Genomic DNA, 16,124 nt, shown 5'->3' with positions numbered 1-16,124 from the left:
CAAGATGTCACGAGGGACTTGCTGGATATGTAAATTGGAGTCACATGGAGCAAAAGGGACCATGCTTGGGAGAAATGGGTAGAAGAGTTTGTGTGTACCAGAGCATACTCCACTCCAGGGCCTGGAATGAAACCCAAGATTCCTGACTTTCACTATTCCTCTGCCATCTGAAAATATCTGTGAAATCCACTGATGAAGTGTCCCATACCATGCTAGTGCTGATCCATGCTGAAGATGACAATCCACCAGTGACCTACTGCTATCAGTTTCTCCATTAGCTCAAGTGACAGGTCTGTGTGGAGGATCTAAAGATTCCAATCCTGCTGAACCATGTGGCTACCAATATGATGTCACGTGACATAATGACATAGGGTCCTGTGAAGGGGTCAGAAGCCAAACCCACCTCTGACATCCTTCAAAGGGGGATTCAGCCAACCCAATTAATCTCCTAGTTAACTGCTAAGATGTATGACTGATTTAATTAAATAAGGAAGCTAATTAAATAAAGGCTTATGAGGAGACCCATGAGAAGAAAGAAAGTTTTTGAGAAGGGGAGCTCCTAGAGAGCTTGAACTAAGTAGAAGCTGTACTCCTAGAGCAAGGGAGCCTGAACTAATCAGGAGAGAAACCTGATGAAGATCCAGAGAGGAGGTAAGTAATGGACTCAGCTGGGGGACAGACTGGGTCTTACTGAATCTCTCAGCCAGGAAGTTGAGGCTTTGTATTGGACTTTCTGTTAAATAAATTCTGTGGGGAAGGTGGTCTAGAATACCTGAACGCTTATTTGAGGTTTGTTTATACTCTGGCTGGAGGAAAACTGAGGCCGGTCTCCTCAGATGCACCACAGCTGACCCTAAGAGAGTGTACATGCCTGCACTGTGGCACAGAATTTTGGTGGGGAGTGTTCAGTGTGCCTTCTTAAAAACCTAGGAAATTAAACACATAAACCTAAGTTAAAACAACATTACTAAGACTGCAAAATCAAGTGTTTAAAAAGTTAGGATATATCAGAATTAAGGTTGCCTGTGCAATCCTAATTCCCCACCCCCCATTTTATATATGCATTATAACAGTCTTTATTTGCAAGATCACAGTCCAATTTTTCCATAAGGGCCCTGCCTCATTCACTGAGGAATAAATCAACACTGCGTGGTGAAGGAGACTATAGATTCCTGCTTCATTTGTTGCAGAAGTTATAAAGGGATAAAGTCAATGAAGCAGGGGATTGCACGAAGAGAAAAGATAGTCTCATGGTTAAGGCAGATGAATGCTGCCCTGGATAACTGTATTCTATTCCTGCTTGTGTTTTAGAGTTTCTGTATTATGCTAATCAAGTTACTTAAACCAAACTTTTCACAAGTGGTCATTATTTGTGTTCCTCATTTTTAGGGTATCTGACTTGACACTCTGAAGCCTTGGCTACACTGGAGAGTTGCAGCACTGGTGGTGGCTTTACAGCGCTGCAACTTACTCACCGTCCATACTTGCAAGGCACATACAGCGCTGTATCTCCCTGACTACAGCGCTGCATGTACTCCACTTCTGCCTGGGGAATAACGATTGCAGTGCTGGGGTGATGCAGCGCTGCTCCGCCAGCGTGGCCACCAAAAGCGCTGTTATTGGCCTCCAGAGGTATTTGGAGGTATCCCAGAATGCCTGCTCAGCCACTCTGCTCATCAGTTTGAACTCTACTGCCCCTGGCCTCAGGTGACCCGCTCTTTAAATGCCCCAGGAATTTTAAAAATCCCTTTCCTGTTTGCTCAGCCAGGTGTGGAGTGCAATCAGTGAATCTTTCCAGGTGACCATGCCTCCACACGTCAAACGAGCCCCAGCATGGAGCAATGGCGAGTTGCTGGACCTCATAAGTGTTTGGGGGGAGGAAGCTGTGCCGTCACAGCTGCGCTCCAGCTGTAGGAATTACAATACCTATAGGCAGATATCAAGGGCCATGCTAGAAAGGGGCCATGACTGGGACGTGGTGCAGTGCAGGGTTAAAGTGAAGGAGCTGTGGAGTGGCTATTGCAAAGCCCGCAAGGGAAACTGTCACTCCGGCGCTGCCCCCACGACCTGCCGTTTTTACAAGGAGCTGGACGTGATACTTGGGGGTGACCCCACTGCCAATCTGAGGACCACGATGGATACAGAGGAGGGGGGGAGAAGGAAATCGAGAGTGAGGGTACTGGGGTGGGGAGAGACACCTCGGAGTCCCAGGAGGCATGCAGCCAGGAGCTCTTTTCAAGCCAGGAGGAAGGTAGCCAGTCGCAGCAGCTAGTACTTGGTGAAGGACAAGCAGAGGAGCGGGTTCCCAGTAAGCAGCTTGTATTTTCAGGATGGAAATGTTTCAGGAGAGGAGGGAGGGTTAGGGCTGCATGCATGCATGCCTAGATGTGGAACAGCCCATTGATGTGTTCTATCACGTCACGGTAATCGGCCTCAGTAATCTCTTCAAAAGTTTCAGCCAGAGCGTGGGCAATGCACTTGTGCAAGTTTATAGGGAGAGCCACTGTGGTCCTTGTCCCAGTCAGGCTAACACCTGTGCTGTGCTGCGAGGGGTGGGGGGACCATTGCTGCACACAGGCAAGCTACATAGGGGCCAGGGCAGAATCAGCATTGCTGTAGAAGACCCTCCCGCTCTTCCCAGGTGACCCGCAGTAGCGAGATATCTTCCAGGATCAACTCCTGTGGAAAATGTTGGGAGAGTGTTCAGTGTAGGTGCCCCGTGCAGCTGTTTGCTTTCCCCAACGCACAGAAACCCCTGCACAGCCCTGAAGCAATCAGTCCCCCTTACTCACCATTTCGGGGCTCCTGTGGGTTATGTGTGCTCTCTTTGGTATGGGAAAATTATGCTAAAGTGAAGACTGTAAACTCCTTCACTGTGTGGGAATAACTGTCTGAGATATAAACAATGCTGCCTCTGTTAACTATTGCCTTTTTTGCCTTTCCACAAGAGACTTTTTCTTGGCTGCCCGTGTTATCAACAGCTCAAAGACTCCAAAACCAGTGGAAGAAGCCGTGAAAGAGCGAAGACGACCTGCTGCAAGCAGTTATGGATCACTCTGGCAGAGAGAATAAAAAACTGCAGGACTGGAGAGAAAAGGAAAGCAGGATCCACCAGAGAAAAGCAGCAGCCAGGAAGAAAGGCACAAAGCAGCTGATAAGCCAAGCGGACTCTATCCAGGCGCTCGTAGCCATGCAGGCAGAGTACTACCGCGCCGGCCCCCCCCATCCCAAACCTCTTTCCCTTGTGCCCCAATGTCAGCTCCAAACCCCCTTCCCCAGCATCCAGGTTCTTACCTCCACTAGCTGCCTCCAACACCTGTACATTCACCAACCAGCCTTGAGAACTACGACCCTTACCCTCTCCACTCAACCCCCATCACCATGCAGTATAGGCATCCTGAAGTGCAGCAGTCATTGCACAGCACTCCAGACAGGACATATTCAAACCTGTGACTGTACAGTTCCCTACCGCACCCCCCTGCCCTTTTAGGTTCCCAAAATGTTGTGTCTGTCAAAAAAGTTATTTTCTTTTCAATAAATGAATTCTTGGCTTTGAAAACAGTCTTTATTATTGCAGAAAGTCAAAGATACTGTAGCCCAGGAAAGAAACAGGCACTGAAAATCATTTTAGGAAAAACAGATTCGTACTAACATTGTACCACTGCACTTCACTCTTGTGCAAGGCACCAAACATTACTGTTGGTTTTCAGCCTCAAATTCCTCCCTCAAGGCATCCCTAATCCTTGAAGCCCTGTGTTGGGCCTCTCTAGTAGCCCTGCTCTCTGGCTGTGCAAATTCAGCTTACAAGTATTGAACCTTGGAGGCCCATTGCTGACTGAATGTTTCACCCTTCCCTTCACAAATATTATGAAGGGTACAGCACGTGGATATAACCGCAGGGATGCTGCTTTCCCCCATGTCTAGCTTCCCATACAGAGATCGCCAGCGTCCTTTTAAACGGCCAAAAGCACACTCCACAGTCATTCGGCACCGGCTCAGCCTGTAGTTGAACCGGTCCTTGCTCCTGTCAAGCTTTTCTGTATACAGTTTCATGAGCCAAGGCATTAACGGGTAAGCGGGGTCTCCAAGGATCACAATGGGCATTTCAACGTCCCCTACTGTGATCTTCCGATCTGGGAAAAAAGTCCCTGCCTGCAGCTTCCGGAACAGGCCAGTGTTCCGAAAGATGCGTGCATCATGCACCTTTCCAGGCCAGTCTATGTTAATGTAAATGAAACGCCCACGGTGATCCACAAGTGCCTGAAGAACCATAGAGAAATACTCCTTCCGATTAATGTACTCGGATGCTAGGTGGGGTGGTGCCAGAATAGGAATATGCGTCCCATCTATCACCCCTCCACAGTTAGGGAAACCCATTTGTGCAAAGCCATCCACAATGTCCTGCACGTTCCCCAGAGTCATGGTTCTTCTTAGCAGGATGCAATTAATGGCCCTGCAAACTTGCATCAAAACGATCCCAACGGTCGACTTTCCCACTCCAAACTGGTTCCCGACCGATCAGTAGCTGTCTGGAGTTGCCAGCTTCCAGATTGCAATAGCCACCCGCTTCTCCACCAGCAGGGCAGATCTCAATCTCGTGTCCTTGTGCCGCAGGGTGGAGGCGAGCTCAGCACACAGTCCCATGAAAGTGGCTTTTCTCATCCGAAAGTTCTGCAGCCACTGCTCATCATCCCAGACTTCCATGACGATGTGATCCCACCACTCAGTGCTTGTTTCCCGAGCCCAAAAGCGGTGTTCCACGGTGTTGAGCTTTTCTGTGAATGCCACGAGCAATGTCGTGTCGTATGCATCAGGCGACTCGCTATCATCGGACTCCTCATCACTGTGGAGCTTAAGGAATAACTCAACTGCCAAACGTGATGTGCTGGCGAGACTCGTCAGCATATTCCTCAGCAGTTCGGGCTCCATTTCCCACAGAAATCGCACTGCACAGAAACCACTGGGAGAGTCACAATGGCGCCAAAACGTGGACGGAAAAACAGGGACTGCTGGGATGTGAAGCGATGCATCACGGGGCGTTGGGACAGGAAGCAGAATGACCTGCACCCTTTCGTCCCCTTCCCACAACCCACAGCATCAAAATGGAACGAGGTGCTCTGTGGGATAGCTGCCCATAATGCACCACTCCCAACAGCACTGCAAATGCTGCAAATGTGACCACACTGCAGCGCTGGTAGCTGTCAGTGTGGCCACACTGCAGCGCTTTCCCTACACAGCTTTACGAAGACAGCTGTAACTCCCAGCGCTGCACACCTGCAAGTGTAGCCAAGCCCTATGGCTTGATTTGCAAAAGTGATGAGAGCACCTACAACTGAAGTCAATGAGAGCTCCGCTTTGAATCTATGGAGTGTTCTATAAAGGTAAATAGTCTGAAAAAGCAGGTTCTGGTTCTCAAATTGAATACCCAAAATTAGTGGATAATTTTTACCTCAATCTCTTTCCGCCTCAATTCTTCATCTATAAAATGGAGATAATATTCCCTCAGCTCACCGGGGTGTTGTGAAAATAAACAAATATTTGTAAAGCACTCAGATACTATAGTGAAGAGTATCGCAGAAAAGTCCATGAGAGAATTCTGTCTGAGTACAATGCAATAAATAACACATAGGGCTACACTTGGACACTGAGGAGAAAACAGTGTATTGAATAGCTTCCCATTAAATGAGCACCATCCATTCTGTGCACTAAAGGAGACAGAAGTCCTGTTTGGAAGAAAAATATTATGTGACTGTGACACTCTGAACCTCAAAGTAGCATCCTGGAACCTCCATATTCACCACTGTCATATAATTATGATATGTTTTGTACAAAGTATACCTTGTGAGGTATCATTTTAAAAGTCCTCATATGGTGAACATTAATATTCTGTTGGACTGTATGTGCTATCATTGTATTTGAAGTTATGAAGTTTTGTTATGTGTTTGTTACTGAAATATGTTGTGAGGTTGAGAACACCCACAATCAGCCTTTTAGGTACAACAATGGAGTAACCAGACAGCAGTTAATGACTCATTAACACACATCAAGGAAAGAATCCACCATCCCAGAAACTGTATAGAAAGAAGATGTCTCAGAGGGAGCACATATACAATGGACACTGTTTGACTCATGTCATAGCAAAAGATCTTTCCAACAAGTTGGAAGAAACTATAAAAGCGAGGAATGGACATCATCCTTGGCCTCAGTTTACCACACAACTCAACACCTGGAAAGAAACACGTCTGAAGAATAAAGACTTTGAACTGGGGGAAGGTGATCCTGGGCTGGAAGGCAGCTCCAGCCTATGCACTGGGGATCTGTGACCTGATTGTACCATCTGTCAGGGTGAGACACTGCTTGATTCAAATCCTATATAGTTTGTAAAACTTATACCGCGGATTTATTTTTATTTCTTAAGTAACCAACTGTGATCTCTAGGCTTGCTACTTATCACTTAAAATCTTTCTGTAGTTAATAAATCTGTTTTTATATTTATCTACATATAAATAAATGTATTTTATATTATATCTAAAACAGTTTGTTTTGGTTGAAGTGCTTGCAAATCTCAGCTCAGTTTACAAAGGCTGGTGTGTCCTCTCCACATCAAGGAGGAGTGGACTCGGTAATGTACTTACACTGCCCATGTTTCTGACCAGTGCAAGATAGTATAGGGGCCATGTTTCTGACCAGTGCAAGAAGGTACAGTTCTGGAATTCAAGGAATGGGAGCAAGGGGCAATTGGCTGGATCCTTTCTATTGTTGGTTCATGAATGGCAGAGAGATCATTCATGTAACTCAGTTGGGTGTGTCTCTTTCTGTGTAAGTGCAGTACCTGCCAGAGATCTGTAGCTTGCCAACAGCATCACAGTGTGAGAGGCAGCCCAGGTTGATGGGCCAGAGGGCTCAGTGGTCCCACAGTCCAGGTTGCACCCCAGGGACCCCAACACAGCGACCAGGTAACTAAAGACTGTCAAAAATGCAAACACTAGGGGAGCAAATTAAGGTTTTATGGGCAACCTTAGCATCAATCTGCTCCTTAAACTATTTTGAAATAGTTAATTTTTCCATATTCTTGCAACGAGCTCTAGCTAGGCAGATACCAGAGCCCCTATAGAATCTCTAACTTCAGTGGGACTCCATTGACACTAAGGTCATTAGAGGAGTAGGGCCTAAAACTACAATATAGTCAGTTTATATTTTAGCTATAGCTGAAATACAAAACTGCCAAATGCATTGAAGTCCTCCCACATTTGATCAGAACATGTGTTCTAGAAATGCACTCCCAAGAATGGCAACATTTGAAAAACTGATAGCCACAAAAGCTCAAGCAGCTTGAAGTCATGAGTTTTCCCTAATTTTGGAACACTTTCGTTGTTTTGTAACAAGATTAGATTTTTTTTTTAAGTTTCTAGAGTTTTTTGTCACCCAATCCTCAAATGTAAGCAAACATTTGTCAGATTATTGCTGAAACTTGTGAGTTAGTCACAGTCCTTAACAGAACCTCCAAAGGCTAGCCTATGGAGCCAAAGAAGCCTGTGGACATGGGTTCTCAGTTATGTTGTGCATCTGCCATACCAGTAAAAACAAAACCGTTAGGATGTTTGGATTTTTGCAAATTCCTTCTCTTCAGTTGAGCAGCTTCCAGCACAACTTGGGGAAGACCAGGGAAGAATTTTACTCACATGAATGCATCTGATGCAAGGGGAGACATCTCCACCTTTCCCCTTCTACCTTTCCCCCTCCCCCACTACCATCAACAGTCCCAACTACTCAATGCACAAGAGAAAGAAAAAAAAAAACAAGGCAGAACCATCAGACACTGAACCAAGGGCATGATATGAAGATACAGACATCGCAACTTTGTAAGGCAGTTGCGTGATAAGGTTTGGGGAACCCCCAAAACTAACTTCACAGTCGATTCCCAAAATCTTACAGTAGGTGTTTGGTTAAGAAGAAAAGCCACAAGCCTTGCTGGTTTCCTTTGAATATCATCAATAGGTGAGGAAGGGAAAACAAGAGGAATAATTTTCTTGTATGTTGAATTTGAAGTTTTATGATAAGTTCATTAAATAGGGCATTTTAAAGCAAAAAACATTTGGTTTTTTTTTCAACATTCTTATCACAAAGTCATCTGAATACATTTGGTTCAAACTTTCCTAAAGAATTTGATTCAATACTGCATCACTCCAATTTTACACCACTGTAACTGAACTTCACTGAAACCAGGGACATCAGCATAAAACAGTAACACAGAGGTGAATCAGGCCATGAGACTGTTTGAACTTACACCAGCTAGAACAGTCCCCTATTTTCCAGTGGTCCGAGAGCAGTCAAGAGCATCATACTCTACTCTCTCAGCCCTTTGCTGGACCTACCATGCCCTCTGCACTGATGATGATACAAGAGACATCTGACAATTATCCTAAAAATGTACGAATCCTCAGCTTCTCCTTTAGGACATCTTCACAGTCACTTTGCACCACTACAGTAGTGCATGTTGATTTTAGTGGGGGTTGATGACCTGGCCCTACAAATGCAGTTTATGGAACAATGGCATGAGTATAAACCCCTATTATCACACGATTCCATATGGTTTCTTATGTCATCCGCCTTCCAGTGGTGCATCGTGCAACACGACCAATATCTATCATGTGGCTTACATACACTCTCTTCATCCTCTCTCACACTACCGTTAAAGTCTTCTCTCATTAATTTGTCTGCGGCACTTCACTCAAAATATGAATAAATTAGCAAATATATATGATGCTTAGAATATTAGATTTAAGTTTTTTAGCAAAGTATACAAATGAATCCATTTTAATAAATCTATTTAAATGCACAGGAAGAGGAATTCACACATTTGAAAACTAACATAAATGCTATACTAAGAAAAGGGAACACAGAAGGAAAATGTATTGTGATCTGATGGCCCTCTGACAAATGGCATAAGGCTGTTATAAGACTAAAAATACCTCTCCTAACATTTAACTTGCCATACCTTCTGCTCTCCAATAAGTTCATCCTCTCATCGGCGTGCCTGTCTTTCCCCTTACACAACAACTATTTATCTCTTGACATAATTTGCTAAGTATTCTTTGCAAGTTCCTCATCCACTTTTTGTATCAAATGCAGTGTACAATTTATTTCACAAGTTTCTTGCACTTAACACGTTTACAAATCCCACCAGATTACAAAGCTGCTTTAACAAAAACCATACCCCATGAAAATACATTCCTCAACCATCCATTACACTGGTTCTATCAAAAGCATAATGGATATTAATGCCACTTTAAATAAGGATTCAGCTTCTTATACAATTTTAAATTATAAATGTGATCAAGTGGCATGAAAAATTACACTTTCATCTCTGTTAAACTAAGAATCAGATAAGCCTCTCGTTCCTTAAAAATTAAGATACTGTTTTTCTTGTTAAAAGATGCTTAGAGCTTTGCAGTGGTTTTATCTTTTTCAAAATTGCCCCAATTACAGTCCAATTTTTAAAAGTATTCATTCAATCCTTAATAAAAAGTGAGATCATTTGTTATTAGTATTTAAAGTCACACCCCAAAATGTATCTCAGCCTTTAGCAACTCCAACATATTTAAACAAACAGTAATTCAAATCCTCTAGTAGACATGTCACTATTAAACTCTAATAGCTAAATCCTGTAATGAGCTCTGTTCAATCAGTGGGGCTCTGCATAGTCACAGGGATCCACCCAAGGAGAGTAATCTGCTGGATCAGGACCTTTGTTTTAAATACAGTAGCTACCTGCAGGAGCACTAGTTAATTTAGGGGGTTGTTAATGTGATCTGAAGCCTTTCATCATTTATCTGCTAATCTGAACCTGAAATTCCTAAACAGTGACTAACAGTGGTTACAAATGACCTTCTTATGGCTATTTTATGGCCTATGATAATTTGGTGCTAACTAGTTCATTCCTAATGGGCAAACCTGTCAAAAACCACCACAAGCATTATGGTTGGCAGGCTCAGCAGAAAGACCAAGGACTGAATAGGCACAGAAATTTTAAATTACCCTCTCATCCTTGTCTAACCAAACAAATTCAAGCTCATTGGTGAACCAATGAAGGAAGGCTTGCACTAATACTGCAAGTTGAAGGGAAGACTTTACTTTCCAGTACTTTCAGTCCTTGTATCTTTTATAAGCACTGGATTCATTTTAAAATAAAAATACGCCACAATAAGCCAGTATCACAGTTAGCTATCAATGAAGGTTGAACAGCTAATGAATATAAATGCTTACATCTCCTCTAACACAGCCTAAAAAAATTGCAATGAAAACTTTGAGCAAAGTGTATTGTCAAAATGTTCTATTTGTATGTCTCATCTATGAATCCTTTGTTCTATATAGATCATCCAGTTGTGGCCAGTACTCTAACTAGTTAAAACCACAAAAATACTTTATCGTTTATTTGAAAATATTAAATACTTAGTCTCGATCTTTTCCATTCAGTTTATTGGGAACCAAACTGATAGTGCATTTCAACGTACCTGGTTTAATTTTAAAAGTGCTGGAACAGTCATTTGTGAAGACTTCAGAACCTAACAGCCATAGGCTTCACATTTAGAATGTTGTCTTTTATTTTGATCAGATAAAAAGATTAGAGTGCGATGTAATACTCTTGTCCATATGACCAACTCATCATTCCATTAGAAACCCAGTGTAGCTGTACCAGAACTTTCATTTTCAAGATACATGAGCTTTTATCATAAACTGACATATATCTTCTACAATGTGAATTTTCAATTTGATATAAAAATGATGGATATATCATACAATTCAGAAAGCATTGAGAACAGCAACCTGTCACTGAATTTAACATTTATGGCAACCTGTTTGAAGTGCATTGCATTAAGACTGGTACTGTTTTTTATTACATCATATTTTAAAGGGACTACTACTGTGGGCAATGGGATATACCAATGTGGGGCTTCCTCAGTCTCTCTAGTTCAAGCTGTCCCACTGTGGCTAAATAACAAGAGTGATCAGAGCATGGGGACTAGACACAGGGTTGCTCAGCACCCAGATGGGTGCCCTAACCACTGGACTATAGAATCATTCTCACACACTCTCTCTCTTTGGCCCAGTGACGGTTCCACTGTAAATCAATGCCTCAACAGTCACTGAGCCAGAGAGAGAAAGAGAATGTGAGATGGATTCGGTACTCCAGTGATTAGGACACTCATCTGGAATGGGGGTGACCCTAGGTCCAGTTCCCCTGCATCATAATTCATCCCTACTGAAACAGCTTTAGCAGGAGACACTGAGGGAACCCTACATCAGAATATCCCATAGCTCAGTGGTTAGAGCACTCTCCTGAGCGATGAGGCCCCGGTTCACATCTTTTCTTCCCCTTTGGCGGAGAGGGAGGAACTTAAAATAGATCTCCTGCATCCCAGATGAGTGCTCTAACCATGGGCTACAAGTTATAAGAAGGATGGCAGCACCAGCAGCACCTCCTCCTCCAGCCATCTTGTATGGCGTGAGGCTGGTGCTTAACTCATTTTCACAAGAATCACCTTAGGAGCCTGATTCCAATTCATGGATTGCTAAGCAGCCCAGCCTCAAGCACCTATCTCCAACAGAAGGATGGGACTTAGCACACACCACTCTCACCACCATCTCCCATTGGCTACTCTAAGCAGGTCCTATCTGGCATGCTGGCTTTTGTGGATTGCATTCTAAGGTGCTTATCTCTCCCCATTTTACTGTACAGGGAACCAAGGCACCTAACTCAGCTTTGTGGATCACAGTAGTGTTGTTATTTTCTTGGCATCTAAAAATTAGGGGCCTGGACACTCAGCATTGCAATGCCCAGGTTCCTTCCTGAAGCCCACCCTTTATTGGTACCTCATTGAATGAATTGGTCATACTTCATTGACTAATAGTTACTAAACCCTATCCCCATGTAGTTGCACAAGTGCTTTTCTACTGAAGGAGAAAGTAGTTTATCTTTCTGCCCCCTTGCAGGCCTATTGCTTGTTTAATTATTGCTTTGCCTACGCATTTAAGAAACTGATTGTGTTATAACTTTTTTAAAGTTTAGGATAGTTTGTAACACTAGACTTTGTACAAATCCCAAACAAATTCAATAAAGATGCATTTTTAATGTGCTTAGTAAGCTCTGAAATAGGCACTAAAAGAAATATTGTTTCAGTATATTAAGTGTTGCACAAATATATGTGCATAGTTTTTACTGCAAGATGAAGGTTACTTTTACTATTCACAGAAAATATTTTTTAATGAGTCAATTTAATTGATTCAGGGATCTACATGTAAAACAGGCTCCACTGCTAATCTCAAGAAGTCCAGTTTAAATAGACATTTTAAAATATTTGCCTTTCAAAATAAAAGGTCACATTGGTAGATGCCAATCAAGGATACAGAAAAAGAGAAGAAATGTGAATTATAATTTGCAGAGGATTACATTAACTAGATGTAAGTACATTCTGTTTTACTATAACAATAGCCTCTGTTAAGGTTTGCAGGCCTCAGCACAAGTAGTTTGGGAATAGGAATGACAGCATAAACAAAACTTTGAAAAAGAGACAGATTTATGAGGGTGGAGTTCACTATTAAACAGTAGATTAGAACTACGCCATACCTTGCCACTGAAAATGTTTGAAAGGGTGCAATAGTAAAGGCTGAGTAGACAGATTACAGCATTCTTGGTTTCATAGCCCTCTCCTTCAACATACAGACTATCCAGTTATTAAACTTTAGCTGTAGAGTTCTCCCCTATGCACAAAAACTAAAGAGCTAGTGAGCATCCACACAAATAGTTCAAAGATAAGCAAACTGCATTGATTTTATTTGTAAAAGGCTAGTTGACGAAATCAGGATATACTGGTTTACACTTTAAAAATGAAGTTGGTAAACATCTATTAAATACAGGATTAATCAAAACATAGAGAATACTTTATTTTAAAGATTTGTTTGCAGAACTCATTCCCCCTTTTATGAGATTATTAATTTCCGAGTTTTAATCACTGGCTCGTCATCCCACACTATAGAAATGAATACGCTAGTGGAGCACACACAATACACTCAGCAATAAAACACAAAACAACAAAGAAAGTGAAAGCTGCATTTGTTCAGCATGTCATTTTGCTCAGTCAACCATAATGCCATAGCCTACCACTTATTGTTTACTCTGTCAAAGGATTATTAAGAATTACCCTGCATTCGGCTATTTTTTTAAGACATAAATTTGGATGGAAAGTGATTGCCACTTGATATTTGAAATCGATTGGTCGACTGTGACTATTCGTTTACAGGAGACTCATTTAACCTCTAGGATCTCTGATCTGAAAATACTCAGATACGAATCAATTGCAGTTTTGTGTCACTTATTTTTTTTTAAACAATCTAAGGAATGAACAAGACTCGACTCGAAGTTCACATACACTGGTACTACTATTTTTAAAAAAAATGTGTTTACATGTCTGATTTAGTTTTAGTCGGTGGGTTTATGAGTCCGTTTCTCTTGACAGTTTATGTCGGTGCACAATGATTTTTTTTTAAAACTCACACAGAAGTTAACTCTTCTGCTGCCTAAGAAATAACAGAAATGTAGGTTTATCTCCAATTAAGGAATAACAGAAATGTATGCTTATCTCCAATTAAATAAAATGGAAAGGTTGTGTGAGGATTAACAGCGAGGTCCCGATATAGCTATTGATACTTATATAGGGGGGTCGAAACGGGATAGAAAGCTAAGAGAATTAGGTAAAGGGGTAAACGCTTGTTCCTATAAAGAATGGGCTGTTTATAAATAAAATACTATGTATATATTAAATCCATTGTTAATTACGGTTTCTGAAGTTTGTTCTCTATGGGATTAAAGCAAAGGGCTATATCCATGCCCGAACAGGATTTCTGCCTCTTAAAAGGCAGATGCAGCATTTCTCTGAACAAAAATGTCTGAGTCCTACCTTGTGCCAGTGCTTGCAACATGTGGAGCTGAATCAACAGAAACGCCCACCATCCGCGACAGAAGAAGAAACAGAAGTTTAACTTTATCATCATCCGGTCTTTCCAGCTATTCCTTCGTGCAATAATTTCTCGATCCACCTTTCTTCCCACTATTGTTTCTTCACGGATCCCCAGTCGATCCGACTGCCTGATGACACTTTTGTCAGCTCTTTGGCCGTTGATCACTCCACACCCCGAGGCCGGTTTCTCTTTGGTGGGTTGAGGACATCGCCCTTTGCCTTCATCCTGAAGTCTGGGGGGAACAGAAACCCGCGGTTTACAGGAGCGGAGGACTCGGTGATTTGTGCTCACTTTGCATGCAACCCGAAGGCAGCACGCCGTGTGCATGACTGTGTTATAATCGCCATCTAAATCAATGTATCTTGTGGAGGTATTGATTGCACCAAAACAACCAGGCAGAAATGTGAAACACATGTTTCTTTGCACTGTCACATCCAATGCCTTCAACGCTGAGAGAGTAAGTTTATTGGCGTTAGTATTCCAATAAATCTGGATCCTTCATCACATCGCTAGCAAAACCAGAGAGAGAGATTGATCCATTTAGAGAGCCACCAGCAGACAATCCAGAGAACACCTTTCATACCGCAAAGATGACGGAAACTATTCCCACTTGTGATTGTTATGGAGCAGGTTAGTTTTCCGTATGTGTCCCATTCCCCGTTAAACCCCTGCTACAGAAGTGTTAAATGCTTGTATGAGTAGAAAATAAACCTAAAACCAAGGGAAAATATCGCACTACTCCTTGAACTAAAGATTTATTTCAGACGATTGCCAGATTAGCCATGCAGACAGAGTAGGCTCAAGATATCTCCCCAGAGCTCCACAATTATATTAATCCGATTTTCCTTTGGCTACAAATCTGTCATCAATATGAGGGTTTGAAGGGTCCTTGACCAGGTAGATTTAGCAGCCCTAGCTGTGATTCCAGTTAGATTTGAAGTCAGCTACAGGCCAGTAGGGGTGTCACTCGAACTCTCACACTCAGCCGGAGGTGGGGGAAACCTCAGTTGATCAGATTTCCCTCCTAGCAGGAAGGTGCTGCTCTGTTTCTTGCAAGGGAACCGCAGTAAAAACCACCTCCAAAAACATGCAAAGAATTTGCTTCTGGTCGGTAGCGAAAGCAACAAAGAAACCCTCTGCTGAGGCGTTTCAAGGAGGAGGACGGAAAATCGCCTGAAACAAGCAGCAACAAGGTGAAATCCTTCCAGTCCTTTTGCTTATGTGGACTCCTCCTACGTTCCTTGTTTGTGCAGTCCAGGGCTCCTGGTTCTTCCTGTGTGTCTCTCCCTCAGAGAAGCTGCAAACACGAGAGGAAAAGCGCTATCGGAGCAGCAAGAAACCCCTACACAATAAAACAAAACAAAGTAAACGCTAAAGGTTTAACATTTGAACAAAGCGGGAATTGGTGCCCTCGCCCCTTAAAGAGAGCGGGGGAAAGTTTTTTAGAGGTTTTTCCTCCTCAGTTTTTGTCCTGATTGTTAAAATACAAATAGGGAAAAGCGAATCAGAACCAAAAGTAAAACAAATCACCAAGGAGGGAAAGGGATCAAACAAAAATCCTGCCAGCTCCCTCCTTGCCCGCCACAAGACTGAGCCTGAACTTTCCTCACCTCTCGCTCTGTATCACCTGGTATTCAACCCTACCCCTATCGCCCACACTTCACAACCCCACCCCCACTTTACTGAGTCCAGACACTCCTCTCCTGGTCCCTACCCCCTTGCCTCCCTCCTGTCCCACCCCTTACTCAATCCACATTCACTTCCCCTCTCTCCTCCCCTCCCATCCAACCATAAATACCCCCATCTCCCCAGTCTGACTCACACACAGCCCTCCCGTCCCATTCCCCTCATCCCCTGACCTACACCTAGCAGGGCTGGGGCTGTGTGAGGAAACATCCCTCCCGGGGCCAAGCGAGAGAACTGGGGGGGGGCGCTGTCAGAGGCAGACGATGTGCGGGGGTTGGGTGTATTCACACAGGTTTGCCCGCCCGTTCTGTACAGGCGCGGGGGGGGGGAGGAGGGAGCCCAGCTCCCTCCCCCTCACACACTAGTTGGCAAGGAGCGCCGGAGCTGCCAGCAGCCGCATGGAACGCTCACCGTCCCAA

The 16,124-nt window shown here is 43.3% G+C and overlaps 1 protein-coding gene across 1 annotated transcript in view; it reads right to left on the bottom strand.

The window, feature by feature from the left end:
• SDK1 (sidekick cell adhesion molecule 1) overlaps positions 1-15,918 on the bottom strand; it is a 657,393-nt gene extending 641,475 nt beyond the window's left edge. The window contains 2 exon segments of the mRNA XM_030578466.1: positions 13,959-15,361; positions 15,883-15,918. Of these exon segments, the coding sequence (XP_030434326.1) occupies positions 13,959-14,433 (475 nt within the window). The 5' untranslated portion in view covers positions 14,434-15,361; positions 15,883-15,918.
• Positions 15,919-16,124: the final 206 nt, after the last annotated feature.

Source organism: Gopherus evgoodei, chromosome 10, assembly GCF_007399415.2.
Source record: "Gopherus evgoodei ecotype Sinaloan lineage chromosome 10, rGopEvg1_v1.p, whole genome shotgun sequence".
Classification (NCBI taxonomy): Eukaryota; Metazoa; Chordata; order Testudines; family Testudinidae; genus Gopherus; species Gopherus evgoodei.
This window is presented reverse-complemented; position numbering and strand designations above follow the sequence as displayed.